Source organism: Fomitiporia mediterranea (assembly GCF_000271605.1).
Source record: "Fomitiporia mediterranea MF3/22 unplaced genomic scaffold FOMMEscaffold_2, whole genome shotgun sequence".
Classification (NCBI taxonomy): Eukaryota; Fungi; Basidiomycota; class Agaricomycetes; order Hymenochaetales; family Hymenochaetaceae; genus Fomitiporia; species Fomitiporia mediterranea.
Window position 1 is genome coordinate 1,552,340 of NW_006760387.1, and position 27,142 is coordinate 1,579,481.

Below are 27,142 nucleotides of genomic sequence, written 5' to 3' on the forward strand. Positions count from 1 at the left end.
TTTTATAGTTTTAGCATGGATTTCTAGTCTAGATTAAGTAGTAAGTCATTATTATACATATTACTTTGACAGTACTTCTCTAGCTTATAAAACTATACTATAACTTATAAAAGTGCTCATATCTGATATGTTTTGGTTAGAGTGAATTTACAAACATAAATAGTACTCAGGAGAAGCTTCCCTGAGTGTAGAGAGGTTAGGGGAAAATGCTCAATTTTAGCAAACTTAAATATGTATTATACTTATATGTATACTCTGTACCCTAGTTATAATTCAATATGTAAATTAATAATAAAGTAATATTCATCATTTAGATTAGCTTATAGTATTGTACAATCAGTTTTGGGGCCAGGAAAACTCATATACATGAAATATAGGGAAAACTCACATTTTGTGTTGTATCTTGCTCAATTTTTGCTCATTTCACTTTAGTTTTTCTGGAATATGAAATTTAATTTAAAAACATAATTTTTACAACTTAGATCATATAATTTGGTTAAGTATTAGTTGAGATATAGTAGATTTTGTATTTGAGTGTACTTAGTGTGACGAAAATCACGAATCGCGCGTGTGACAACAATTTTGAAAACGGCTGTAAGCATATATATCTGGTTCGTGACTTTCGTCTCGTTTATCGGTCGGTACGTACATCCTCGGTTTTGACATCGGGGTTCATCGGGGGAGCGCATGACGGCTCCAGGACCCATAAATACAAAGTCCCCTGGATATATTTGCCTCAAAGCTACAAGATAAGATGCCTATTTTACGCGGCCTTCCTGCTGTTCAGCTGATGTACAAAGAAGCTCGGTTTTCTGGTCCGAATCGTTGGTTCTTTCCTTCGTCATATCTTAGAATGTATAGAACTGTCGTTGTGGACCCTCTATCTTTAGTGGCTTACGGGACTCACACAGTATTCTCATCTGACCTCTCACGTTCAAATTCCGCAGACGGCTCGTCAACATTCAATGAATAGCTAGAGTTCATGGTCTAAACTGAGTCTACAGCTCTGACACGCCGTATATAAGGACGACAAGCTTGGGGCCTGCCGTGGGTGCATCTAGTTCAAGAGTGACGTCTGCTCAATATGCCTGGCCTCACACTTCCTCCTTTTCCGGACAACATACCCACCCACCCCCTGTTAGTCGTCGACTATGAGCTTTTAAAAGCAGGCGATTCTGACGAGATTGATAAGCTGTGGAAGGCTGCGACAGACCTGGGATTCTGGTAGTAAGTGCCGCGACGCTTCGAGCTTTGTTCATTCAGGCTCACTGTTATAATTGTAGCTTGAAAACCCACGGTGTCGAAAATGAAGTCGAAGGGATGTTCGAGATGGGTGCTGAGACAATGGACCTACCACTTGAGGAGAAACTAAAGTTTGACCAAGGCGTTGAAGGACGAGTTTTTGGGTAAAGCTCTCCAAACTCTTTCAAGCCTCATTGCACCAACCTTTTCTGTAATAGATACAAGGCTATGGGAGCTATGGCGACAAACGAGTACGGCAATCCCGACAACAACGAAATGATTAATGTCGCGAAGGATGACGCAATCGCATATCCTAATGTGGTTTATCGTACTTATCCGTCCACAGTTTACGCACGAATGCAATCAACTATCATCCCATTCGTTCGGAAGGCTGACGAGGCCATCCATACCATTTACTCCGTCTTCGAAAAGAAACTCGGCCTCCCGGAGGGTGCTCTGCGCAAACTTCACCCGCTCACCGAGGAAAGTAGCTCAGATGCTCGGATTATCAAGACTCCGCCGAAGAACATGAATCTTGACGGCATAGTAGAAAAGGATAAAGTGACACACGGTCCACACACCGACGTTGGATCACTTTCTTTCCTGCACAATCGGCTCGGCGGATTGCAAGTTCTTCCTCCTGGCACCTCAGAATGGCAGTATATCCTTCCCATTCCTGGTCATGCTATCTGCAATATCGGTGATACACTCGCGATGTTCTCTGGCGGTATCCTGTCCTCGAGTATGCATCGCGTTGTCCCGCCTCCCGGTGCACAAGGCGCATATACACGCTGGTCTTGCGTTCTCTTCTCGCGCCCTGCGAGTAATGTACCTCTTCGAGCATTGGAAGAAGGTGATGCAGTGAAGGAGGCACTCCTTCGCATGACTCCTGAGGAAAGGGCAAGGTACAACCCAGGTGTAACTCAGGGAGAATGGTATGTAAGGAGAGTGAAGAACTCCAGGCTCAAGAACAGAAAAGTATGTGACATTTTTCAAGCGTCTTAGAAGACCACTCTGATTCTACCTATATCAGGGACCCGAAACATACTATGCAAGCAGGGGAATGGAGCACAAGCCCACCATCATCTGATCTAAGGTTCCCATGCACGAGAGTTGCGAATGTGTCAGAATTATAAGAAAATTCCTTTAGCAGCGAATGCTTTGTCTATGCTCAGAAATTCAAAAGTATATGCCACAATTCCGTTCTGTCGAAAATATTTAGTGCGATAACCACGAGTGTACAGGCACAGGAGACTTCAATCAATATAAAATGATTTCCTTTCATCTCGTAAATTTCATATTAAAGCGAATTACATTGCTCTGGTTTCGCTTTTTACCTTCAGTAATGAAATGCCTGCGTAACATCATCAATAGCCGTTGCAATTTGATTACACTCTACTGTATATCACGTCCTGCTTCTTTTCTCTTTAGACGCAACTAACCGACCTTTTTGAGAGAGAAACGCATAGTTTAGGTCGTATCGAACGTTAACATTGATCGTATACAAGCCACGATGTCCAACGCAAGAGATGCACTAAAAACGGTCGGATGTAACTAGATCATCCTAAACGGAAATTCGAATAGACACGCTCCAAAAAACCAAAAAAGTCTGAATGTGAAGAGCAGAATGCTTTTAAGGAAGAACAAATTAAGTTGCTCAGGAAGAAAGCTAATTAAATGTCAGATGTGAACCCAGCTCTCCGCGCAGCGTTTAGTGCTTCAGGACCACGTATTAGGTTCTTTCTAAGCGGTTTGTAAACTTCATCTCCATCGCCGCCCCAGGTATTAGCATCTGCAATTTGTTGTAAAGTAGGCACCTAGGTTAATCGTTGATCAGCTTATCTCGCATATCCTGGCAACGCAGGACTTCAGAATTACCTTGTATAACTCGTAACGTGCAGCAATGTCTCTGCGAATTCGCCAAGGAGTAGGAAGCATATACCGAGCCGCCCTAGTGATCACGTAGCATATCGCACGGGATATCACGAGAAGGGCGTATACGATGACATGCGCGTAGTTATACTCCTCGCTCCGCAACGTCCCCCCGAATTGTATAGGGTGCTCTGGTTCCGCAACAATGTCGTGACCATAATCTTCACAAGTTGAGTCATCTTCATTTGTAAAAGCTGGAGTCCATAGTTGAGGCCAGAGCGAGTAGTTGAGGATTGCGACCTTTTCCCATGCTACAATGTATACCTCGTTGCCCTCGATTTCTTTTGGCGTTGGGTTTGCGATTGGTCCAGCGCAATACTAAAAAAAACGAGCATCAGTATATTTTTAAGATCGTTATTTGTCAATAACTAACCTCGTCGAAGTCTATGGTTTCCCAAAAGCCAGTCACGTACGGTTTCACAGAACAGATTCTCTCAACTGCTTTTACCTGGTATTCGTTTGTGAGTATCACTTGAGAAACTCAAGAAGGTAGGAATGGATGGCCCTTACACCCTCCACAAGAGCAGTTCCGAGTTTCGTGAACCAACCGGCTACAGTGGCTGCATCAATTTTGAATGATCGTTTCATGCACTCGCGGCAAAAATATTGCGATTGCCATGATTCGTTCCATACGAAATATAGCGAACTAGACGGATAGGAGGAGTGGTGTGAATGGCATTGTGTTCCCACAGGCGTTCCTCTAGGGCTTCCTCTAGGACTTCCCCTAGGACTCCCCTTGGGCGGCGTTCCCTTGGAGGATCTCGCAGGCGACGATGGCATCGGGGATGAGAAACGAGTTCAAGATTCCAAGGACAGAAAACGAAGAGCGCCAAATCCAGAGAGTACTGCACCGTCAATGAGAACAGAAGGACCAGACGAACTCGTTGTCCTCGGAGGGTGCACAGAGATGATTCGGATAAAGACAATTATACGTTTCGATCCTTATAAGTACGCAGCCTGTACTTGCTTTGGCCGGTCCTTTCAGGCCAAGAATGGAGGACATGTGCTTTGGCGCCGTGCAGTGTGACCACTCACCTTCTTGTACAAAGCGTTTTATGTGGGTAAGCGTCCTGTAAGCAAAAGCAGCTAGGGACATAGTCAACAAAGGCGGTGTCCAATAAACACCTCGATGCTCATTGAATGGACACACCCTGCTCTGGAGGCGGCTATCGTATGGCGATGAGATACTTGCGCTTAGACACTGATAGCAGAACCAGCGCCATGAATTTCCAGAAAGTAAACGAGGTTTGTGCAAGGCGTACCCGAGCAGCATCAGATAGATCCCTTAGAGAGTGGGTCCTTTCCAAAGCGCTTAGGAGCTTCTTCTTATTGTCAATGCAACGAGGCAGATGAAGGCCAGCTAGCATCAAGTAGAAGGTGGTGGTGCGAGCCTGAGTTCTCCATGATGAGGCCTGAGCGCAACAGCACAGGTGACAAGTCGTGCGGCGAGTAGGGAAACGATCCGATGCAGCAGTACACTACTCAGAGGATGACCAAAGTGCAGATAAACTTCAGTCAAAGACAGCTTTAGTAGTCGATTATAAATGTTGAAAGCAGAGTCAAGCCGTCAAAGTCTCAAAGGGACGGCGTGGAAAGTGGAAAACAAGAGCATTACTATCGTGTAAGTAAAACTCAAATCAACTAATGGTGGTTACGTAATAAATACCAAGTTTCGGATGCAGATAAGACTTGGGAAAGAAATCCAATGACTGCATGTAGTTTAGGAGAAATTTCATTGCGGTTGACAAGCTATAACGAGCAGTAAGAAGTGTAAATGGAAGTAATAAATAAGACTGCAATCCACACACACAGAGCAATACAAGGAACATCAACATGCAAAATACAGCAGTCTCAACCAAGTACAATTACTACCGCTACCTAAATAAATCCGCTCCATTTCGATCACACTTGTTTTACATAGCTACGAAATTAGAGGAAGGATAAATACTCCAGGTCGAGTGATAAAGATCAGCAGTTACTCACGTAGCATCTATCTGCTTCAACTGTGGCAACGCTAAACTAATCTTTCGCCGATATGCTGTTCCTTCCGGCTGTTGTACTGGGTTTCCCTCCAGGTATACAGTTTCTAATGATTCCTTTTTGCCTAGTTGAGGTTCGAGGTCTAGTAGTGTCGTGATGCGATTATTCGATGCCTTCATACGAAACAAACGAATCCTTGAGATCGAGTATAAGAAGAAAGATGGGGAGAGTAAGACGCACCCAGAGTTCTTCTAGGTCGTCAAGTCCCTCAAGTCCTTCTAACTTTTCGATGTAGTTGTTTCCGACGTCGAGGACGCGTAGTTTCTTCTGCGAACACGCACTGCAAGTCAGGTTCCAGATTTTTTTGTTAATCGAAGGATACTTACGTTGTTCTCTAACCCTTCAATGCGCTTTATGCCGTTATGGCTAATGTAAAACTCTTCAAGGCTTGATAGTAATTCAAGCCCTTCGATCTTCTCAATTCGGTTGGACTGTATTGATAGGATTTTTAACCGCTGCAGGGTACTTAGTCCCTTTGAAAAAGGAACTGTTAGATATTTCTTTAAGATATTAGTGAATGAGGTGCGAACGTACCTCTAATCTTGCGATTTTGTTCTTCCCGAGCCAGAGTTCTTCTAGGTTTATTAGAGCTTCTAGATTTTCGATTTTCTAAAAGCAAATATACTTGGTTATTCATTCGTTTGGTGGCGACAATAGAAGCATTTACTCGGATTTTGTTTCCACCGAGCTCTAAGCTTACAAGCGTCGCACCGAGGCTCGACAAGCCGTCGATACGCGAGATCCGGTTCTGCACGAAGTAGATCGTGCGGAGGGAAGGGAAACGGTCGAGACGATCAGGTATAGACCGCAGTAGGTTGAACGACAAGTCGATAATGCTACATTCCCGTTTCTGAATGTTCATATCGTATATTATAATGAATATTGGACCCCACCTTAGTTTAGAACACGCGTCAAGCGCATCACCGATCCCTTTCAGCCTATTATCATAAAAGTCGATTTCCTCAAGCTCGACGAGTGCTTGAAATATCTCCGGATCGAGTGAGGTGAGATGGTTTTGACGGAGACAGAGGCGTTTTAGGGAGGGGCCGAAGCGTTGTAGACGGAGGTATTGGAGTGTTTGGAGTTGTGCGTGGATGAGTGAGATGTCCTTTAAGTAAGTGGACGAAGCCACGAAGTTAGTATCTGCAAGTTGTTAAGACGCGGGAAAGGTGATTGAATGCGTACGTCTGTGTCATCTGGGAGGTCTTGCAATAGATCGGTGTCATCGTCCTCCTCGCCTTCCTGCTCATCTTCCATTTCTTGAGGGTCGTCGCTGTCTGGCTCGTGATCATGTTCATTGCTTTGTGGCTGATCTAGCACGACTGTCGCGCGCTTCTGGACGCCATTCGTCTCTGGTTTCTTAACCGTAGATGATTCTTCTGAAAGAATATGAGTGGCGTCTTGATTGGCCGTCTCGTCTGCCATTATTGCGACTGTCGTCGTCGTTCCACTTGAGTATTGCGAACGAGCTGGATCAATGCGCGAAGGTTATAAATGAATGGTACGCGTCGATCTCTGGTTGCAGTGAGCCGATAAACCCTACTAGTATGCAATGCTATAAGACCGAGTATCCTCCATAAGGAAGTAATTCGACTAGTTTTATCCAAAATTGGAAGGTCTCTCTCTTCACACAAAATTTCCGCCTGTCGAATCATCGATGCTCCGGCACAATTTCATCGTACAGCTCAAAATTCAACCACGTCCTCTCTTGCTCTCGTCACGTTGTGGTTCGGCCCCTTTACCTCCTTGTTGTCCTCCACTGCCATTCTGATGAACAAGCGACATTGAGATGTAAGTAGGAGAAGTGTGAAGATTACACGGAGTCATGTCACGTACAAGGTGAACGCCGTTCGAGTCATTGGTGGACGACGGCTTCCTGGTCCGTCTACATGGATGGACCACCTTCCTTAGGACCATGACCATACCACCCTGCACGATATCCCATTCGTGGATTGTTAGCGGTGAGTCTGGATAAAACTATTGCGCTCAATATCTTAACGTCTTACAGTGGAACTTTACAATATTTTACTGGTCTGAGCCAAATAGCCTGGCAGCACGACGCACATATGAAAAGGTGGATATCTGCGTATCACGTATTTAATTCGGTTAAGCGGATGGTAAGTTGCTCCAATATCAGTACCACGCATATATGCTGATAATATCATATTCTGATAACATTATAGAAGATATGGATATAAATGTTCGTACAGTCCACACAGTACAGATAGAGCATACAACAGCCTACATGTACAAGTCCCAAAAGAAAAATAAATTGGGAGAAAGCAAGAGGCCCATTCGCTCCCGGCGAAAGTCGAAAATAGGGAGCAGAGCACGAGGTGGATAGGAAGAACCGAGATGATAAGCATGTGGGGAGTAGAGATAATCCGCTAATTATACAAGCGATAAGTGAACAGAAGGCAAGTGTACATCTGAGTTCGAGGTATGTAAGTCACGGTCCGAAATGCACGAATCCCACTCACAGATATGTTCAAGCACTACTCTTAATGCTAATTCCGAGCGCACGTGCACCAGCTCCCGCGGAGCCTTCCCAACCCAAGAACCGTTCGTTACTGCTCAACCTCTCTGGTGATCCATATACAATTTCGTCATCACTCATCCACTGGTGTCCGCCTTTCGTCCGTGCGCAGACAGAGATAAACAATATTCGCTTGAGCTTGCGGTTCAAGAAAAACCAATGCGAACTCCAAAGTAGCGCACCGCGCCGACGGAGTCTTACGCGCAACGGTGAACCGTCTGAATCTGTATCCGAAGATTTGCGTCTTGGGATATCAATACCACCCGAGCTCATATGTGTCATGCGGGACGTCCGCACCTCGTCCACATCATAGTCGTCAAAGGCAAAGACCTCGTCATCGGACTCTGATAGGGAATCATCGTCATCCGCCGGAGCAGGCTCGTCTTCGTTGTCGGAATAGTCCGTAGCATGCGGATCCGATGCAATATCGGGTACGTATGAATATACTTCGCAGTCGGCGAGACCGATGACCTCGTCCAATACTCGGAAGAGCGTCGGATGCGTGCCGGTTACTATAGGAGGTGGTGCAAGCGGACTTTGCATCATACTATTCACAGGCGATGAGGAGGTGGGTAAGGAGCTTGGGAAGAAGTCGGAAGACGTGGGTGGGTATGCTGAATACGTGCGTGGTGCAGGCATCCCAGGCCGCTGAGTCGGCGATCCGTTTGAGCCGGCGGTAACGAGCGTCGTACTCAAAGCATTGAGTACTCCGGCACCGCTGTGCTCCTTGCAGAAATGCGCCGGTCGCACACCCGCGAACTCATGGTCGGGAAAGGCGATATTTAAGGTTGCGATCAACGAGTAAAGCGTCTTCCGGGAGGCGTGCTTGTCCATCGGACCGAAGGGTGTATTGTCTGCCTCTTTGTCGAGGGCAGCGAATGATGGTAGGGGCGGTGAATGTGCTGCTTCCTCTGCGTATGCATGTTCGAGTGCGCGAAATAGCTTCTTGTCGCGATTTACGTTCTTGCAGCTATATGCCTCGATGCGCGTGTGGACGGAACATTCGGGACCCTCGTGGGTAAGCGCCTGGGAGAGACGCTCGAGCTCGGGGAACTCGATGTATTTCATGGACAATGGTGGTGAGCTACGTATGCGTTGTCGTCGTTATAGGCGGGACGGAGTGCGGCGGGGAGACGGGAAGGGATAAAAGGATGGGGGACATGCGAGACTGACGGGATGGAAGGTCAGCCGAAGCGACGTTCGGTGTAACAAAGGAGTGGCGCGGTGAGACCAGACCGTCCCCGTACACACGTGCAAACAACACAAGCTCGGCCATTCCCGTCGCGCACGTGCTCTCCATTTCATCACGTTCGCGACGGGTTCCGTATCTCTCCTCCCAGACTTGGAGTGAGTATGAATGCCGGGTCACGGGAGACTATGGTGGGCAGTCAGAAAGGTAACTGGGCAGGTTCAAGACGAAATCAAAATTTCCTATTGCAGTCTTGATGACATCCTCGGAGGTCCAGATGCAACTTTGCTGTAGTTATTGAAACCACACGAGCTTGCTCCTATATTCAACAAACAAGGTGCATTTATGGAGGAACCCTATGAGCTGATACAACTCTCAGTGGATCTCGACAATTCTATCAATCGCTAGCCGTATGCACCAGAATGCAGCTTGTCGTATTGAATTGGCTAAATCTAAGACATTCACAGCCTCTCGCGGATCAGACGAGTTCTCGGTCTGAACGGACATTTGTCTGTTGCTTGGGCGGCGGAAAGATAGGGTAGGGAGAAGTCGGCGGCACGGAAGAAGAACTTTCGAGTCAACGATGCATCTACTTCCTCGGCAACAACAGGAACTCCGAGGTCTTGGTCAAAACATCTTCTCTCAAGGCTTGCTTCACCATACTGGTCTATAGTGGCCGTATGTTTCCTCAGACTGAGAGCGATCAAATCATTGAATCCTATCGCTGGGAGACATTCGTTTCAGTGTTTCTAACTTGCATCCCAAGCAAATTACTTTTGTATATTTGAACAACTTGTCTTAATCTCGAAACCTACGCTGCAGATCTAAGTTCTCATGACCTTTATTGTTCTTCGTCTTGCACTGTCTTAAGATTCTTGGAGTTATCCTTGTAGACCGCGGCGTTATTCTCAGGCAGCTGGTTTTAACGTGATGTCTTAGTGCTCAGCCTCGTCGGCAGAAGTCTCTTGACAATGCTTCTTTGGCCGTAGTTAGCTTCTTAGGGCTCACTGGAGGATTAGTCACGGACTTCCTCCATTGCTGATACTTGATACAGCATACTTCATTGGCTGTTTGCTCCCTTCCCTCGACGAGAAGCTGTTTCGGCGTACTGCCTACATGTCTTCGACCGACCACATGAACATTTCGGCAACGTCTTTGTATGTTCTGCCGTTCGTTCGACGTCTCCTATTCCGCTACATGCTCCTCCAACGGAAAACAGGAATATAAAATGGCCATGAAATTTCCAACGAAAACTCCAATTCGCAACTGTCTACGTCTTTAACGCATCTTAACGCACCTTTACGACCCCCCTTACGACTTCTCCCTTTCGATTATTCCCCGGCTGTGCCAGGAGTTGAACTCATTGATCTCTTCATTCACAATCCTCGTTTATTATTCTATACTACCTCTTTGAAACGCGAAACGTAAACGAAATGGCTTTCACTTCCTCACTTTCTTCCGCGCTTCGTGTTTTTAAGACTTTGGTTCTTTCTGTTACACCACATGCGCGCTTGACGCTGGCGTCTAAGCCGCATGATTATGACGAGATTTTGAAGCGGACGATCCGAGAGACGAAGTTTTATGCTGAAACGGTGAGCCTAATTTACTTAGTGAATTCCTTTTCTTAACAATAAAATTTATGCGCATCTGTTAGCTCCTTGCAGTTCTCTTGTGAGTATCTAGCACTCAAATTCGCAAGCTGACTTTTGCTCACTGGTAAAAACAGTTTCGTTGAGAACCAAATGCTCATCTCGACAACGGTTGCGTGTCTCCTTTTCTGTCTCATCATCTATATTGCATTAGAAGCGATGACTGGGGACTCACTTCATGTAGGCTTATATTACCAGCGGCTCCACCTAATTTAATAAGGAACTAATAACATCAACAGAAATGGATAGACGAATTTCCCTGTGGTCGCGTCATCCTTGCATGCATAACTAAACTCCCCGCCATCACCGTGTTATATACTATTTCCGCAATGGCGTGCATGCAGTGGAATTCCGTCGCAACGAAGATCGTGCTCTGCGTATACGGAGGTGTGATACTTCTTATTGGCCTCGTTGCGCATTTGAGGGTCCATGTCCTGGCCAAGGATGCTTGCGTAGCCTTTGCGAAGGGCGTAAAGAGTGGTTTTAAGCGTTTGTTCGGTGCCAGGACGAACTGTATGGTTGACATCGAGACTGGAAGCATGAAGTCGGATGAGAGCGAAACCGATGGTGCCAGTGTGGTGAAGAAAGCGGGCTCGATAGTGGTTCATGTTGAATTTGTTTGATCTTCATGGTTCTTTTCTTTTCTTCTCGGGGTCTCCTCATGGAATTGTTTTTATGATCTTGTACGACTTTGCAAATCATTTTCCCTTTCTCTCCTAAACTATCTTCTCCACGCTCCATTCATTCACACATTGTACTTTTAGGTTTTACATTTGATTTAGGCAATCAAGCATCATTCATTCACCCAAACTACTTAGATCACAGAGGAAAAACAATCAAGTAAGATGAACAAAATTTGTTTGCACGACAACAATCATTCCACAAAACTCAAGGAAGGAGAAATATAGAAGTTGGAAACAACATTTCCAGCCCAGATCCACATTGCTGCATCTAAGGGAATTATTTTGTTTTGCAACAAGTAGCTTGGATGTGCCACTGATCCTCACGGTTGTCAACACTCAGGCCACATTGATGTTGGTGTTGCAAGTCTTGTGTCAGCAACAGTGTAGAGGGGACCTGAAGGCTCAGCAAGGGGACCCAGGCTACAACTATCCTACACAACAGAAATACAGAATGCAAGTACCAGAACATAGTCAGAACTTGCAGAATGGGCAGAGAGAGAGAGTGAGACAAGAGTAGAGTATATAGAGTGAGCCTAAGAGTACAGGACTACCTGGAGTAGACAAGATCAAGACTACAGGACTAGTCTGATCTTGTACACCTATATATACTAAACTACACAAGAGCACTCAGGGAGCATGAGCCACTAAGAATGATAAGCCATGAAGAATGAAAGAAAGGAATGTCAAAGATAAAGGTACAAAGAATGAAGGGATGGACAAAGGGTAAGAGACTATAGAATGATACAAAGAATGAAGGGGTGGTCAAAGGAATGGAATGATGAAGTAAGGAAGGGTAGTAGCAAGAGTCAGCACACATATAGTTCATAGACAGCACCCCTGAGGGACAGAAGTCCTGAGTTCCAGTACAGAAGGGTGCAGAACCCTTGGAACTGAAGGTACAAGAGTAGAGAACCATAACATCACCCCCCCTCTAAAACCAATCATCCCAATTAGTGAGTATTGGGCTTGGTTAGTGGCTCAGGCATAGGTCAGAATAGTAGGGTTTGGAAATCTATGAGGTAGAGTTGACACAGAGCACCCAGATGAAGTTGATAGAAGTCTTGGATTGCCTTAGTAGTATGGGTGAGATTCTCAGCAGGTTCCCAAGTACATTCTTCAACTGGGTATCCCTTCTAGTGGATAAGGAACTTGAGTTTTCTGTGTACTAGCTTAACATCTGCTACATACTCTACTTCATATTCTGGTTCAGAACCAATGAGTTCCAGTAGAGGTGGTAGGGGTCTTTGTTGTAAAGGAAAACCTGGATTGTAGTATTAAGACAGTAGGACCTTGTTAAACACTGGGTGTATGTGCTTCCATGTTGCTGGAAGTTGGAGTTTGTAAACAGAGGCACTAACCTTCTTTTTAATAACAAAGGGTCTGAAGCACTTGTTGTCCAACTTCTTCATTAGGCAATCCATGGTCAGGTTAGTAGCTTCCAGTATAACTTTGTCACCAGGCTGGTAATCCTTGGCCACAGACCTCTTCCAATCATAGTTCTGCTTCATAACCTGTACTACCTTTTCCAAAAGAGCTCATGCATCCTCCCTAGTTCTGTACATCTGTTCTGTAAAGTCTATTACAGATTCAGAACTACTGTTCCAGTTTAGAACTGTCCCCTAGTACAGATGTCTCCTATGATTGAGGAAGAATAGGGACTGTCCTGTTGTAGAGTGTTGCCAGTTATTGTACACAAATTCTGCCAGAGCTAGCTATTCAGACCAATCTGATTACTAATGATTAATGAACATCTAGAGGTAGAGCTTAATCTTCTGATTGACTTACTCAGTTTGACTGTTAGTCTACAGGTAATAAGTAGTAGAAGGGTTCCCTTGAATTCTGAGAAGCACATACAAGTCCTGTATGAATTTCAACTCAAATTACAGTCTGTAATCATGAATGAGCTTCCAAGGGAGTCTGTGTAACCAGAAGACATGATTCTAATAAATACACACTATACCTTCAGAAGTGAGTTCTGTTCAGGTTGGAACTGTATAGACTTGCTTGGAGAATCAGTCAACAATCACACAGATAGTATTATAACCCTAAGACTCAGGTAGCTTACTAATCAGGTCCACCAAGACTTCTTCCTAAGAGTGATCCAGAATCTGATACAGATGTAGGGGAGCCCAAACCCTTGTCTGGTAGGCCTTAGTCTGTTAACATGTATTACAACTAGTTATATACTTTAGGATTTCCCTCTACATTCTAGGCCACCAGTAGTTCCAAGTGATGAGTTCCTGTGTTTTGTGTCAGCCTGAATGTCCTACAGTTGGATTGTTGTAATGAGCTTAGATAATGTTCTCCCACAGTTTCCAATCCTTCAGAATGTACAGTCAGTCTTCCTAGTAAACCTGTCCATCCTCATCCTCCTTCCAATCCCTAGCCTACTTCTCTAGTTGCTTTACTACAACCTAGTCCTGTGTGTGTCTTAGAGCTTACTGTATACAGGTGATAAAGTCAACATCCTTGGATTTGAGTTGGATCTCTTGGATTGTCTCAGACATGAAACAGGAATTGTCTAGGAGAACAAGATTTTTGTTATCATTCTCCCCCCTTTTATAACCTACTTGTCTTGAGAGTAAATCAGTTTTTGTTATTTGTGTTCTGAGTTTGTGGGTCAGCACAAAGTCAAAGTCCTACAGTTCTAACATCTAGTAGGCTTAGTAGTAGTTGAGCTTCTAGAGTGTCTAGAAGTACTAAAGATTAAGGTGATCACTCTAAATTTTGAACTTCTGTACAGTACTAAAGAGATATTAACACTACTCCTCTAAGGAACAGACAATTGTAAGGAGTTCCTTGTCATAGATAGGGTAGTTCTGTTCTGTTATAGAGAGGGATTCTGATTGGAACACTATCAGACACTACTTTCTGTCAATGAACTAGGACAGTACTACTCCATTTGTAAAGTTGGAAGAGTCAGCTTTAACTCAGAACTTGTCTACAACTGTTAGAACTACTAATACAGGCTTGCTAGTAATAGCCTGCTTGAGGGACTCAAACACAGATTACTGTTAATCATCCTATTACTAAGGAACATCCTTACTAGTGAGATTGTGAAGAGGCTGGGTAATAGTACTAAAGCCTTGAATAAAGTATTAGTAGTAGTTTGTAAACCTAAGGAATGCTTGGACCTGTTTCAGGTTCTAAGGTTGTAGCCAGTTCCAAACTGTAGTCACCTTTGTCAGATCTATACAGACCTCTCCTCCACCAATCATGAAGCCTAGATAATCTACTGACTCCTGTGTAAAAGAGTACTTTACTTCTTAGAGGAACAGTTTATTATCTTAGAGCTATTGTAGAACTGCTCAGATCAGTCAGTAATAGTGCTTGACTGTCTGGGTGAAGATCAGAATGTTGTCCAGATACATACTAACATACTCCAAGTTAATCAAATCTACAAGGATGTAATTCATGAATGACTAGAATGTTACAGACAAGTTAGTTAGTCTGAAGAACATTACAGTTAGTTTGTACAATCTGTGATTGGTTTGGAACACAGCCTTCCACTCATCTCTGTCTCAGATCCAAATATTATTGTATCCCTATCAAATGTTCAACTTAGTAAAAACCCTAGATGTATGTGTCTTATTAATGAGCTCCTGAATCAGAGGGAGTAGGTACTTGTTTTTAACAGTACTCTTATTGAGACAATAATAATCCTGGACTGGGTAGAGCTTCCTATCTTTCTTTTTGACAAAGAAGAAAGGGGAGGCTATAAGGGACTTTAAGGGTTGGATCCAGCTGTTCTGAAGATTTTCCTAAAGGAACTCATTAAGCACCTCCTACTTGTCTCTGTTAAGTAGATAGACCTTACAATCCTTAGGTTGGAAACTCTTGGTCAATTCAATTGTATAGTCCTAGAGACAGTGTTTAGGAAGCTGGTTGAATTCCTCTTCACTGAAGACTTTAGGGAACTCTCAGACAAAATCTGGCAGGCTGGGTCTGTGTACATTCTAGAGTAGAGTTGTTCTGAGAGGGTTTCAGACTGGTTCTGTCTCAGACATTCTTTGGATCAACTCTATTCTGTGTTGACTAGAATATGTATCTACATATCTATCCTAGTCAAAGAAGAACAACCAGTCACCTTCATCAGAACTGTTAGTAACATTGAAAGTGTTTGTATCTACTCAGAACAGTAGTACAAGGTAGCTGTAAGACTTGGGACACTAATCAAACATAAGTGTCTACTCTAACTAGTTAATAGTAGGGTTGTAAGCCTTAAGCCATTCAAATCCAATAAAGATGTCTGTCTTTCTAAGGTTGGTGACTCTAAACTCAATACTTTCCTTATAATCCTGAATGGTCATCCATAGTTAGACAAACTCAGTAATCTAACCATTCCAGTTTAGGGTTCTGTCTACATTGTATACTAGGATTGGAAGTAGAAGGTATTGAGTAGGGAGGTAGTGTTCCTACACAAAGGCCTCATTAATACATGAACTAGTGTATCTACTGTCTACTAGAGTTGTTGTTTGGATCTGGGGGGATCCTAAGAAGGGAGCTAAGAGGATAAGAACCTAGAGCTAGTGTCTAGAATGTTCTTAGATAAACTACTACTTGTTCTGAAGGGAATGTACAGCTTGTATAGCCTTGTTGTCTGAGAGGGTAAGTATATACACTAACATTTCCTTATTAACCTCTCTCTTTCAACAAGGACAGACCTATGTCCTCAGCTGTGAACTTAGCTGAGACTATCCCTACTTGATACTATAGACAAACTACTGAGTAGTAAACAGGGCTGGGTAATGTTCTAAACGTTCCAAGATCTTGGAACATAGAAGTAGTAGGTCAGATTGTACAGATTTAGACTCAGATAAAGTGTGAAGAGAAGAATCAAAAGAATCAGAAGAAATAGGAGAACTATCTACTTTTGTTTTTGACTTTTTTCTTTCTAATAAATAATTTTGTTGATTTATCTTTTCTACTTTTTCTACTTTTTCTACTTTTCTTACTTTATTTACTTCTAATCCTACAGTGTCCATTGAATCAAAAGTAGCTATTAAAAAATCCAAGTCATAGCCTTTCAGCACTACATTCACTGTTAAGCCTCTACAAAATCCTAGAGTACATAGTCAGGGTCTAGGAGTTCTAAGGTGACTTCCAAATTTGTAGAAAGGACTTCTCACTACAAATCCTACTCATCACTCATTATTACTCTAATAACCTGACAGATGTACTGTTACTTCTGTAGACAGTCCTTAATTTGGTGCCCTAACTTTCTGCAGGCAAAGCATACTCCTTACTTTTAGGCTTCTCTAATGTCTATCAGAACAGATTGATCACAAATTACAGGCAGATCAATCTGAGGGCTCAGAACTGTCAGAGCTAAACACATGTGTGAGTGTTCTGTACAGACTTAACACATCCAAACTATAGCTTGGTCAAAGGAGATGGTACATGTCTTCTACTCAGTGTAGGTAATTAGTTCCAGTATTATTCTAAGAATCTTATTGACTAGTTCTAGGTGAAGAGCTTTTTCAAGCATTCTGATAAGAACATTATTAAACCTGAGTATGAATCCTACCTTCTAGGCTAAGATATTGAATTCCTGAAAGAAGGCATTAGCAGAACATTTGCCCTGTTGTAGAGACACAAGCTTGTTCTACACATTACACTTCTCATTCAGATCAATGAAGGAAGCACAGAGCTGCCCTATGAATTCTGAGTACAACTCATTGTTCTAAAGTCAGATCAGGCTTCTGATTCAATGACCTTTGATTCAGTTCTAGGCCCAGGTGGCTGTATTACCTTCCTTCATAAAGGAGAGGACAAATAGGACACAATTGAGATCTGAGGATAGATTGGTTGAAGTAACAGTCATGTATAGTTTGACTTAGTACTGGAAGTCCTTAAAGTGCTACCTATTGAAGTCTAAAGGGTAGGCTACATACACTTTCTTTCTAGAACAGGTTGTAACTTCTAGAACAATCAGAACAGGTTCCAAAGGGGCTGAGGGCACATAGTTAGCAAAGGCCTCTTAGATAGAGGTCTACACATATTAAGCTAACTCTACTTGTAACTACTGATCTAGTAGGACAGTAGGGGTGGCAGTCAGTATAGTAGGGTCCATGTTTATACTACAAAGGAGTTGACACTAAACTAAAAGGGGTAATGAATAGAAGAAGGGTGGTAAAAGTTTAAAAGGGTTTAGAAAGTTTAAAGTTTAAAAATGTAAAAGGGTCAGGACAAAGGAAAGAGATTAATACAATGGCAAGTACTAATGCCTGAAATGTAAGAGAGTTGTAAGGTAGTAATGGGTAGTCTTGATCTAATGTCAGCAACAGTGTAGAGGGGACCTGAAGGCTCAGTAAGGGGACCCAGGCTACAACTATCCTACACAACAGAAATACAGAACACAAGCACTAGAACATAGTCAGAACTCACAGAACAGGCAGAGAGAGAGAGTGAGACAAGAGTAGAGTATATAGAGTAAGCCTAAGAGTACAGGACTACCTGGAGTAGACAAGATCAAGACTACAGGACTAGTCTGATCTTGTATGCTTATATATACTAAACTACACAAGAGTACTCAGGGAGCATGAGCCACTAAGAATGATAAGCTATGAAGAATGAAAGAAAGGAATGTCAAAGATAAAGGTACAAAGAATGAAGGGATGGACAAAGGGTAAGAGACTATAGAATGATACAAAGAATGAAGGGGTGGTCAAAGGAATGGAATGATGAAGTAAGGAAGGGTAGTGGCAAGAGTCAGCACACATATAGTCCATAGACAGTGCCCCTGAGGGACAGAAGTCCTGAGTTCTGGTACAGAAGGGTGTAGAACCCTTGGAACTGAAGGTACAAGAGTGGAGAACTGTAACATCTTGCAACCATGACAGTTGCCATAGCAGATACATATTCCAAGCTTGGAGGTTTTACTACTTCTAGCCTCAGCATCCTTAGTAAGATCTTTGGAGAAGTCAGATAGACCAGTCTGGGCATTCAAAAAAGAATGGGTGGCTAACGTGTAGAAGGTATGCCTCCTTGACCACCACTTCCAACAATGTCTCCCTTTAGATTCACCTCTGAACCTACACCTGGAGCAAGAATGCTTGCAGGAGCTGCCCAGGAGACTACAAAGCAACAGAGACAATAATGAGGTAATTAGCTATCAGTAGTTTACAAGGGTACATACTAGGGACAAGAATAGCAATTACCAGGACAGAGGTTACAAACATCTTGGTGGCAGAGAAGTAGAGCTGGAGGGGCAGAAGGACGGAATGACCCGGTTATAAAGACCTAGTGTTCAAGGCATGTTTACCCATATTATGCTCACAAGCTATACTGGCAAAGTAAAGGTGAATAGAAGTGTCCCGGGCACTTAATAATAATAATAAACAGTTTCTGTCAAATGGTTTGCCTGGATCACATCACTGAAGGTACATAAATGCCTGGTCTAATTTGACAAAGTACAAAGCTGTTGTACTCCCTGTTTGGATTACATTACCAAAGGTACACAAATACTTGTTCTAATTTGAGAGAGAGTACGAGGCCCTTATAGTCCCTGCCTGGAACACATTCAAGTTTGCAATGACTTTATACACATTTTCCCTTTCTCTCCTCCTCTACCTTCTTCACGTCCCTTTCATACATTGTACTTTTAGATTCACATTCACTTTAGGAAATCAATCGTCGTTCATTCATTCAAACTACCTAAATCAGACATAAAGAGAAACAACCAATTTCAAGATAAACAAAGTCTGTTTGCACAACAACAATCAATCCGCAAAGTCCAAGAAAGAAAAATAAAGCTCAAACTTCAATTTTAGGCCAAGATCCACAGCACTGCGACTAGGGGAAATATCGTAGCTACTTTTGTGACGAATAGCTTAGAAGCGCCACTAGTCGGGGAAGGAGACGTGCTCGGTGACGTGCTCGATGACGTAAGGCTGGAAGCGACTCCAGGTCGTGTCGCCGACGGTGACAGACCTGAAGAGGTTGTTGCACTAACAGAGGGGGTCACTGAAGACATGATTGTCACAGAATGAGACACGGACGTTGACGTTGATGCTGCAACCGTGGTTGTAGCAGATGCTGATGCTGATGAGGTAGTCGAACTAGCCGCACGGTTTCCTGTAGAAACTGAAACCGCAAACGGAGAGAACGGGATCGTGGTGGGTGCAAGCGTAGTGAAATCAGTGCCTTGAGCTCGAACATTCTGGCACACAGCATTATCGCCACTAATATCACACTGGACGTCGAGCTCAAACGAAGCTGAAGGAATGGCGACGTGCTCGGAGACACGACTGGCGTCCTCAGCAAGCGTAACTATATTTAGCCACGACAGGTTCAGATGCCCAGAAGAATGATAAATGAGGGATGACTGACGTGTGAATGCAATGCCACTCGTCTGTCCACTAAGGATGTAGGTGGTGCCGTCCTCCCCACCAGTTCCGACAACTTCTCCCTCCAGATTCGCTCCCGAGCCCAGGCCAACTGGGAAAATAGTTGCAGTCGCCGCACGAGCGACTACAAACGTTCCAAGCATCATTAGCATCAATGACGGACTAGGGCAGTGAAATGCGAGAGCACATACTAGGAGCAAGAGCAGCAAGCAGCAGGACAGTAGGTACGAGCATTTTGGTGGAGGAGCAGCAAGGCTGGAGGGGCAGAAGGGCAGATCGGCTCAGTTATAAAGACTCGGTGTTCAAGGCATGTTCGATCCACATTATACCCACGAGAAGTTACACCATCAGGTCCGAAGACGAGTAGAAGCACTCCAAGCGCCCTAGAACGATCTCTGCTGAATGATTTACTTTGATCACGTACATCGGATCCGCCGATTAGAACGAAACAGGTGATTCAGCATCACAATTACCAGTTTTCGGGCATTTAGTCGCCCAGATGACGCTTTGCGACGTAGGACTGTTTGAACATGCAGAACCTTAACGTTAGCTCGGAAGCCTCAAGTGATGGAAGCATGAGCTCGAGCTGATCAACTCGTCCGGTCTTTCTAAAGCCGGTGCCTATAATCGCACGAGTCCTGACCTGATGATGCATATACGCGCCAGAACCATGGTTCCTGACTGTCTGTAGTGAGATTTTCTCTTGACGGCCATAAGCTACATCGAATAAATCAATACTAACTAGAACGCAAATAAGATAACGAATCAGAGTTGGATTCGGAACCGCTCACAAATACAAGAATCCTCTGTTAGATTACAAAATCCTTTCATGATCCCTCAGCCCATCGGTAGACGTCTTCCATGCTTGGAAGGCGAGTATTTTGAGACTGATGTATGAACGTCAGCAAAGTCAAATCTCAGCACAAGTATATCTGTCCTTTACCGATTGTGGCTTGTTCGGGTTATTCTGCAATCCGCCAACCTCCAAATCCATCAGTGCTATTGCCCAAAATTTTAATGCAATACTAATGATATGGATACCTTTCCCTGCTGAGACGTTTAAATCATCTGTATGAGCTCCTGAGAACAGTCGAACTCACCTTAATTGAAGTGGTCGACTTGAGCTCTGCTAGCTTTTGTTGAAGTTCGTCGCATTTTCTGCTCGCGACATGAGACAAGTATGCGTGATGTTATCGATTGACGCTGACCTATGAAGCGCCGCCGTCTCCTCGCGTCTTAGCTCAAGCTGTCGCGTCATCATCGATTCGAGATTGAATCTCGCCTGAACAGGACGTAAATCGTTTGCCGCACCCATAATATTTTGACTCATGACAGCAAGCCATTCCACATGACCCTGCCATTCAGGTGGCTCGGTGTATGTGGGTCCAGGCGGAGGAGCAAGAAGTGACTTGAGCAGGCGAGAATATGTGATGAGCATGGAGCGAAGTATGGACAATAGTGCAGGTCTACGATCTGGTATAATTTTCAGTCCCCATACACACATGTGAAAGGGCGACAACTTACCTATAGTTGGGTCATCTGGGTATAACTGTTGGCCTCCAAGTTCACCTAGAGATGGTATTTTCTCCTTGACCTGACAGTGACAAATTAGCAACCATTCTCCGGGTCAGAGTGGCTTTCACTCACAAACCACGTGTCGCCAAAGACCGTATATTCTCCGTCCTCTAATATCCAGTCAACACGAGGTTTCTCAAGTTGCGCTAAAGGCCAATCAGGCACATCTTTCTGATCACTGAGGACGGCATGCTGATCCACTTTCGCTGCATCCTCTTCTGACTTCTCTGAAGTTCGCGACTTCAATAGCGACAGCAGGTGTAAATTATGGCTCGTGTACGTCTGATAGTGAGATGGAGGCGATGGAAACGGATTACGGAGTTCAGCTTCTTGTTCATCGTCGAGCATTGTGAAGGTGAAGGACGACAAGACTCGGTCGCGTCGCGGTAATGTGATTGCTCACGTGCTCTAATGAGCCGTGAGAATAGGGCCAAATAACGCGTCAACAAGCAAAGTGGAGGGTGAGCTTGATTAGACTCACAGATATCTCTGGTAGCTTCGAATATCTTCTGTAAACCGACATTGAAGACAACTGAAGACGTCGATGCAAGTGTTTTAGATGCAATCTTGTGCGAAGCTGCCATGGAGTTGAAAGGGCGCTTACTGGTTGGACCAGTGCATCTGCTTCATTCTTTATTCTTGTTCTAGTTGATCTTCCGGTGATGCGAAACTTTAACATCATAAAATGCCAATCTTTGACAAATCGATAAGGCTAAAAATATCACAGAAGGTGATTTAAGTCTGTTCCCCATTCTATATAAACATGGCACGGACGACTCCCTAACGGGCCTAAACCCGCAGCTCTTAAACACCGCGACGCGGACCATACGTCGTTGCATTTGATTTCCCCAAAGTCATGTTGTTGTCGATTTTTTCTACGCTCGTCCTTACGTTTGGTGAGTCTTGAGATGCGATGACATCACAATTATTGCTAACATTGTTTATTGCATCGATTTCCTCAGCTACACTAGCGAAAGCGTCAGTTACCTCATTGGCTCTACCAGGACTTGGGCAAAATGGACTACAAGGAGAGGTGGTAGGCAAAGGAGCAAATGGCACCACGTATGTGCTGTCTGGGTCATTCACAGCCTTGACTACTCCATTTACAAGTGAGCGGCATTCATTCTTGTGGAGTTCATTAATACTCATCAAGTTACTGCAGTGACTGTCGTAGAAGATGCAACGCATGTCGTTGAAACCGCCGTACTCAAAAGCGCTGAGGTCCTTGAGGTCGACTGTAGCCTGTCTGGCAAGAATGCAGTTTGTACCCAGAAAGCTATTATTCAATCATCCACATCTGCAACGACCATAACAAGCACCATCGACTTCCTGCGGGTCTCTGTATCATCCGGTACACCGAGCCGGACGTCACATAGCACGACCACAAGCGCAGCGTCGGGCAGTGGAAGCTCAACACTGCCTCCAAGTATCTCGGCGTCTACTACTAGCACAACCTCTACAACCGCGTCCTCCACTTCCTCAGGTGGAGCAGGCGGTTCCGGAAACACCTCAGATGCTTTGCAAAATGCACGTATTGCGTTCGGGTTGGCGCTTCTTGCTTTTTTGGCGAGTTTGGTTGACGTTTAAGGTTTATGGAAAACGAGAGGCGCTAATCAGGGTATCGTCTGCTTCACTGGAAAACTCCCGTTCGGTTGATCGGAACAATTTATTTATTTATTTTTTCAATCTTCAATGCAGAATGTACTAATTAACTTATGTGCCAGAAAGCAGAAATTTAAAATTTATAGCGCTAGTGTCCGAATGATGCCTGGAGCATCCAGACCTTTGCCACCAGATTCATGCCAATACACATCTACCGCCGTTCCTACAACTGGCATGAAATGAAAATCAATCTCGGACGTGTATTTCATCCCGTCCATCGTGTGAATGTTTCAGACATCGCACATCCTGCGGCGCTTTCAGTGTTCCTTACAGCTCATCACTTTTTCTGAAAAGAGAAGAATGCATACCAGATAACTGATGCTTGACCTAGGCTACCAAACAGGCGTCATACCGGCATTCACTCATTTTATTCACATTCCACCTTTATATCCCTTGTTATGACGTAAGTTCCTCACACATGCGCGAAGGTTGGAAGCTGACAACAAATCAAATCGAATTTGAAAATGATGGGTTGATGGAACTATTTATAATTCAAACAATGTAAGTACATAAAAAGGGATGGCCTTGTACACATGTTACACAGCACGTCCCAGGCCGCAAGGCACGAGACTGACGGGCGGGCTGTTAAATACTCCGTGTCAACTTCTGGCCATCCAGCGAGTTTGTTCTTGCCCTCGGTATGATTGCGTCGACTTTATTTGCGCTTGCGCTTGTCAGTGGTGAGTCTTCAGGAATGAGCAGCCTCGATGACGTAGTTATTCATCAATGAGATGTTTTGTACCCCTTTTCAGCTGTACGAGCACAAACGTCAACGGCTTCGTTGCTGCCCATTGGCTTCGAAGGAGATGGACTACAGGGAGAGGTTGTAGGTACCGGAACGGACGGGACTACGTACGTCCTGTCTGGGACGTTTGATACATTTTCGATCCCGTTTACAAGTACGTTTCATCACGGCTTTCTTATTTAACACTCTTTGTGGGCTTTTGTAGGTTACTTATGTGATTTTGCAATATGAGCAGTGACACTCGTAGAAGACGCGTCCCACATCTCCGAAACAGCAAACATCGCTTCCGAGCTCCTCATCAACGCCGAATGTACTCTATCAGGAAACAACCAAGCGGTGTGTGCTGAGACGATCGTCGTACCGGGAAGTTCGACGACAGCGATGTCATTAACAGGGTCAATTGAGCTTACACCTATCGCGTTGGCCTCCAATACCGGTGGTGCGAATGGGAGTACACGGAGCCAGGTTACGATTACGGGTACGGGTACGACTCCGCCAAGTGCGACGGGAGCGTCAACGCTCCCTGCGAGTATACCTATCGGGTCGGGTATTGGGTCTTCGAGCTCGTCTAACGGGATCCCGTCGCCGAGTAATACCTCTGGTGCTTCTTCCACCAGAAGAACGACTTTCGCATTCTCGTTGGGTTTGGTGGCATTTTGGTTTTTTGGTGCCTTGATTGAAATGTGGGCTTGAGATCGGACTTTAGTGCTTGCAGACTGACATTGACGTACAATATGATGCTGTCAGTCTCTTGGTCTCGGAGGACTCTGGATATGTTGGTTTGTCCTTTAGTTTTATTAATTATTCTGGATCGGCAGATGTTGGAAATATAATATTGCTAGAGCCTGAGACCAAAAAGCCTTGAATTGTGAACATCACAGTCTTTAGTAGATGATACAGTCCATTCGAGAAACCTAGGTGGACCGAGTGGGAGTAGGAGTACACAATTGTAAGTGACAATTACGGGTACGGGTACAACTCCGCCGAGTGTGACTTTCTCGGTCTCTCGGGAGTGTCGACCCTCCCTGCGAGTATACCTATTGAATCATCGAGTAATGGGAATGGGTCTCCGAGCCCGTCTATCGGGATCCCGTCACCGAGTAACACCACCTCGGGTCCTGCTTCCAGAAGAACGAGAACGACTTTCGCCTTCCCCTCGTTGGGTTCTTTGGTTGTGCTTTATTGGGTTTCGGGTGCGTTGTGTTTGTGGGTTTGGTGGATACTAGTAAACTAGCATTGCCGGGGCCTCTGGAGTAGAGTCAGAATCACGAATATCAGTCCCTGCCAGAAGAAACAGCACCTGCTCAAGAAAACTTACCACATTCATCATATTCATCGAAGTATAACGATGACAAACAGATCATCTTGCAACACAAACAAGCGAAGCAGACACGGTGTAAAGATAGTAAAATTTATATAAACACAGGTAGACAGCCGAGTAGGTAGGAAAAGAGGTGGAGGAAGGAGGACTAGAATAGAGGAGTTCTTCAACAGTAGAAGAAAAGATGAGAGATAGCAAGCATAGCAATATGTCTGAAGTCTCCTTTAGAGACAAACCACAGACCGACGGACAGAAAAAATGTAGCTAGCTAAAAATATAGGACAAAGAAAAAAGGACTTTGCCCGGGTCGGACTCGGACAGCCCGTTACAACTATACAGTGCGAAAAAGCTTAAGTAAAGTTAAGCGATATGAACCCGTCTTGAAAAATGTATAGATCATGGACACGGGAGAAGGTTCCGGTGTTGACAGGAGAGATTGTCGTACGAGACGAGCACGGAAGGAAGAGTAGGAGGGAGAAGGTAGCACACGCCGACGGGAGGAAGGGAAGAACAACAAGAACATTCGAGAAAGATAAATGTAGTCATTAGGATTCGTTACATAAAGAAACTTGGAATCGTTGCACTGCGAATCGGACCCGATGAGTAAAATACATGGAAGAGAATAGCTTCGAGGAACTTACGCAGCAGCGAGTCCAGCAGCAAACCAAAGAGCACCCCAAGCAGCTGATTTCTGTTGAGGCTCCAAGTCAAGACTGAGTCGCCGATTTGACTTGATTTCGCGGTTAGCAACGGCATTCTGTTCGTCTGGTTCGCGGAATTCGAATTTCAGTGGTTGCCCTTCCTCTTCACGAGCTCGCTTTGAGCCTTGTGAGTCTGATTGTTTAATCGGTACAGCAGATACATCTTCGGATGCAGTGGCTTCTTTGCTTTCTCGTTCTGCCTTCAGATTCGCAATTAGCTCCTTCTGCTCCGCGATATCATCGTGCATATCGGGCCCGGGAACCTCGGCAACGTCGTCGCTTCCTTCGTAATCATCCTCTTCGGGAGTCAATCTACCAGTCGCCTCTGGTACAGCAGTTACTTTGGGAGTCTTTGCTACTTTTGTGCGCGTAGTACGTGTTGTGGGTGTAGCGAGAGCCTGAGCCGGAGGAGGAATAGGGGTTGGGCTGGTCACTCGCGCACTTCGGCGTAGAGGAGGGAGCGTCTCCAGGGGTGCCTTCTTGGGACTCATAATTTGGGGGGAAGATTCTTTTCGCCTCTTAGGCTTCGGGCTTCCAGGTGGAGAGGACGGAGCCACATCAGTCCGTGGGTTTGTATTCGACGGCTTTACAGGCGACGAGGTCACGCCGTTTGCTTGTGGCACAGTCTGTCTTTGCGAGCGCCTGTACTCTTGTGACGGGTCTGGGTGTGCCGTCAAGAGTGGTGTGATGATGTGGTCTAGCGAGTAAGCCGGAGCAAGTTCTTTCGCAACTTCTGGTCGGATCCATAACCCGGCCAGACGCAACTTATCCTTTCCAGGACCCCCATTCGCCCCAGCCGAATCATAATTCTGCTTCACCCATGCAGACTCACTCTTCTCGAGGTCCTCTCCAGCGGTTGGGAATGCGGCGCGGAACATCGTTGTCTGACTAATGGCACCCGTGTCAAAGCGGCGAAGGACGAAAGCATGACCGTCGTTGGGCTATTAAAGTCTTGGTTAGAACAGCTGGTGAGCGAGTATGCACCGATAGCAACGTACTGTTTGGATTTTCAACCTTCCGACCTGCAAGCCGTATCAAGAATTAGCCACACGATATTCTCTGCTCTCCGGGACAGCCCTCAAGCACGACTCACGATGATCTCCTGGCCTTCGCGAGTAATCACCTGATACTTCACTGTCGGGGGTTTCGTAGTATCCGCTGATTGACGAGAACGAACACATTGTGAGTGAGGTAACCGATCCGACGTGCGTCTAAAGTACGTACTCATCGAAAGATATGGGTTTAAGCTCTGGAATGGCAGTTGTGGCCGCGGCGTCTTAGGTACGCCATTGACTGGCTGGTTCGACATCGTACACAACAGTGATAGAAGGAGCAAAGCACAGTGAAAGCGGTAGAAAGGTAACGCGGGCGAGGAGTAAGTGCTGGACGCAGACGACGTGCAGAGCGTGCTGTGGCCTGCAGGGACTGACGTGGGAGCAACAATTACACGTGATGCGTTATGTAACGCGCAAGAACACAACCACTTCCCCAAATGTACAACATATCTCATTTTTAGGAA

General features: G+C 44.9%; 9 protein-coding genes across 9 annotated transcripts; 4 read left to right on the forward strand and 5 right to left on the reverse strand.

Moving 5' to 3' along the window:
- Nucleotides 1-914: 914 nt before the first annotated feature.
- On the forward strand, nucleotides 915-2,436 carry FOMMEDRAFT_17014 (Clavaminate synthase-like protein). The gene is made up of 4 exons (XM_007262658.1): nucleotides 915-1,227; nucleotides 1,284-1,406; nucleotides 1,461-2,220; nucleotides 2,276-2,436. Exons 1-4 carry the CDS (start codon nucleotides 1,085-1,087, stop codon nucleotides 2,330-2,332), a joined length of 1,083 nt encoding a protein of 360 aa, XP_007262720.1. The 5' UTR covers nucleotides 915-1,084; the 3' UTR covers nucleotides 2,333-2,436.
- A 479-nt stretch (nucleotides 2,437-2,915) lies between these two features.
- On the reverse strand, nucleotides 2,916-4,541 carry FOMMEDRAFT_165251 (uncharacterized protein; the record flags this gene model as incomplete). The annotated part of the gene is made up of 8 exons (XM_007262659.1): nucleotides 2,916-3,059; nucleotides 3,121-3,492; nucleotides 3,548-3,622; nucleotides 3,685-3,765; nucleotides 3,822-4,019; nucleotides 4,052-4,152; nucleotides 4,210-4,375; nucleotides 4,437-4,541. The coding sequence occupies 8 exons, from the start codon at nucleotides 4,539-4,541 to the stop codon at nucleotides 2,916-2,918; spliced, it is 1,242 nt and encodes a 413-aa protein (XP_007262721.1).
- Nucleotides 4,542-4,892: 351 nt separating this feature from the next.
- FOMMEDRAFT_138418 (L domain-like protein) lies at nucleotides 4,893-6,714 on the reverse strand. Its single transcript, XM_007262660.1, has 8 exons — nucleotides 6,400-6,714; nucleotides 6,108-6,322; nucleotides 5,882-6,050; nucleotides 5,749-5,823; nucleotides 5,541-5,687; nucleotides 5,395-5,481; nucleotides 5,158-5,327; nucleotides 4,893-5,095 (listed from the first exon to the last, which is right to left on the reverse strand). The coding sequence occupies exons 1-8, from the start codon at nucleotides 6,637-6,639 to the stop codon at nucleotides 5,077-5,079; spliced, it is 1,122 nt and encodes a 373-aa protein (XP_007262722.1). The 5' UTR covers nucleotides 6,640-6,714; the 3' UTR covers nucleotides 4,893-5,076.
- A 237-nt stretch (nucleotides 6,715-6,951) lies between these two features.
- FOMMEDRAFT_17016 (Maf1-domain-containing protein) lies at nucleotides 6,952-9,284 on the reverse strand. The gene is made up of 4 exons (XM_007262661.1): nucleotides 7,695-9,284; nucleotides 7,398-7,643; nucleotides 7,223-7,331; nucleotides 6,952-7,175 (listed from the first exon to the last, which is right to left on the reverse strand). The coding sequence occupies exon 1, from the start codon at nucleotides 8,816-8,818 to the stop codon at nucleotides 7,703-7,705; it is 1,116 nt and encodes a 371-aa protein (XP_007262723.1). The 5' UTR covers nucleotides 8,819-9,284; the 3' UTR covers nucleotides 6,952-7,175; nucleotides 7,223-7,331; nucleotides 7,398-7,643; nucleotides 7,695-7,702.
- Nucleotides 9,285-10,372: 1,088 nt separating this feature from the next.
- Nucleotides 10,373-11,388, forward strand: FOMMEDRAFT_165253 (uncharacterized protein; the record flags this gene model as incomplete). Its single annotated transcript, XM_007262662.1, has 4 exons — nucleotides 10,373-10,531; nucleotides 10,594-10,610; nucleotides 10,666-10,768; nucleotides 10,828-11,388. The coding sequence occupies 4 exons, from the start codon at nucleotides 10,373-10,375 to the stop codon at nucleotides 11,209-11,211; spliced, it is 663 nt and encodes a 220-aa protein (XP_007262724.1). The 3' UTR covers nucleotides 11,212-11,388.
- A 7,514-nt stretch (nucleotides 11,389-18,902) lies between these two features.
- On the reverse strand, nucleotides 18,903-21,542 carry FOMMEDRAFT_117279 (uncharacterized protein; the record flags this gene model as incomplete). The annotated part of the gene is made up of 9 exons (XM_007262663.1): nucleotides 18,903-19,542; nucleotides 19,603-19,743; nucleotides 19,811-20,360; nucleotides 20,411-20,506; nucleotides 20,563-20,666; nucleotides 20,720-20,777; nucleotides 20,828-21,092; nucleotides 21,144-21,213; nucleotides 21,267-21,542. 5 exons carry the CDS (start codon nucleotides 21,540-21,542, stop codon nucleotides 20,634-20,636), a joined length of 702 nt encoding a protein of 233 aa, XP_007262725.1. The 3' UTR covers nucleotides 18,903-19,542; nucleotides 19,603-19,743; nucleotides 19,811-20,360; nucleotides 20,411-20,506; nucleotides 20,563-20,633.
- Nucleotides 21,543-22,050: 508 nt separating this feature from the next.
- FOMMEDRAFT_151730 (uncharacterized protein) lies at nucleotides 22,051-22,781 on the forward strand (the record flags this gene model as incomplete). Its single annotated transcript, XM_007262664.1, has 3 exons — nucleotides 22,051-22,090; nucleotides 22,157-22,303; nucleotides 22,357-22,781. The coding sequence occupies 3 exons, from the start codon at nucleotides 22,051-22,053 to the stop codon at nucleotides 22,779-22,781; spliced, it is 612 nt and encodes a 203-aa protein (XP_007262726.1).
- A 642-nt stretch (nucleotides 22,782-23,423) lies between these two features.
- Nucleotides 23,424-24,449, forward strand: FOMMEDRAFT_165256 (uncharacterized protein). The gene is made up of 3 exons (XM_007262665.1): nucleotides 23,424-23,536; nucleotides 23,609-23,755; nucleotides 23,837-24,449. The coding sequence occupies exons 1-3, from the start codon at nucleotides 23,497-23,499 to the stop codon at nucleotides 24,292-24,294; spliced, it is 645 nt and encodes a 214-aa protein (XP_007262727.1). The 5' UTR covers nucleotides 23,424-23,496; the 3' UTR covers nucleotides 24,295-24,449.
- Nucleotides 24,450-25,048: 599 nt separating this feature from the next.
- FOMMEDRAFT_138422 (uncharacterized protein) lies at nucleotides 25,049-27,013 on the reverse strand. Its single transcript, XM_007262666.1, has 5 exons — nucleotides 26,848-27,013; nucleotides 26,717-26,781; nucleotides 26,622-26,645; nucleotides 25,564-26,564; nucleotides 25,049-25,505 (listed from the first exon to the last, which is right to left on the reverse strand). Exons 1-5 carry the CDS (start codon nucleotides 26,930-26,932, stop codon nucleotides 25,478-25,480), a joined length of 1,203 nt encoding a protein of 400 aa, XP_007262728.1. The 5' UTR covers nucleotides 26,933-27,013; the 3' UTR covers nucleotides 25,049-25,477.
- Between the last annotated feature and the right edge of the window lie 129 nt (nucleotides 27,014-27,142).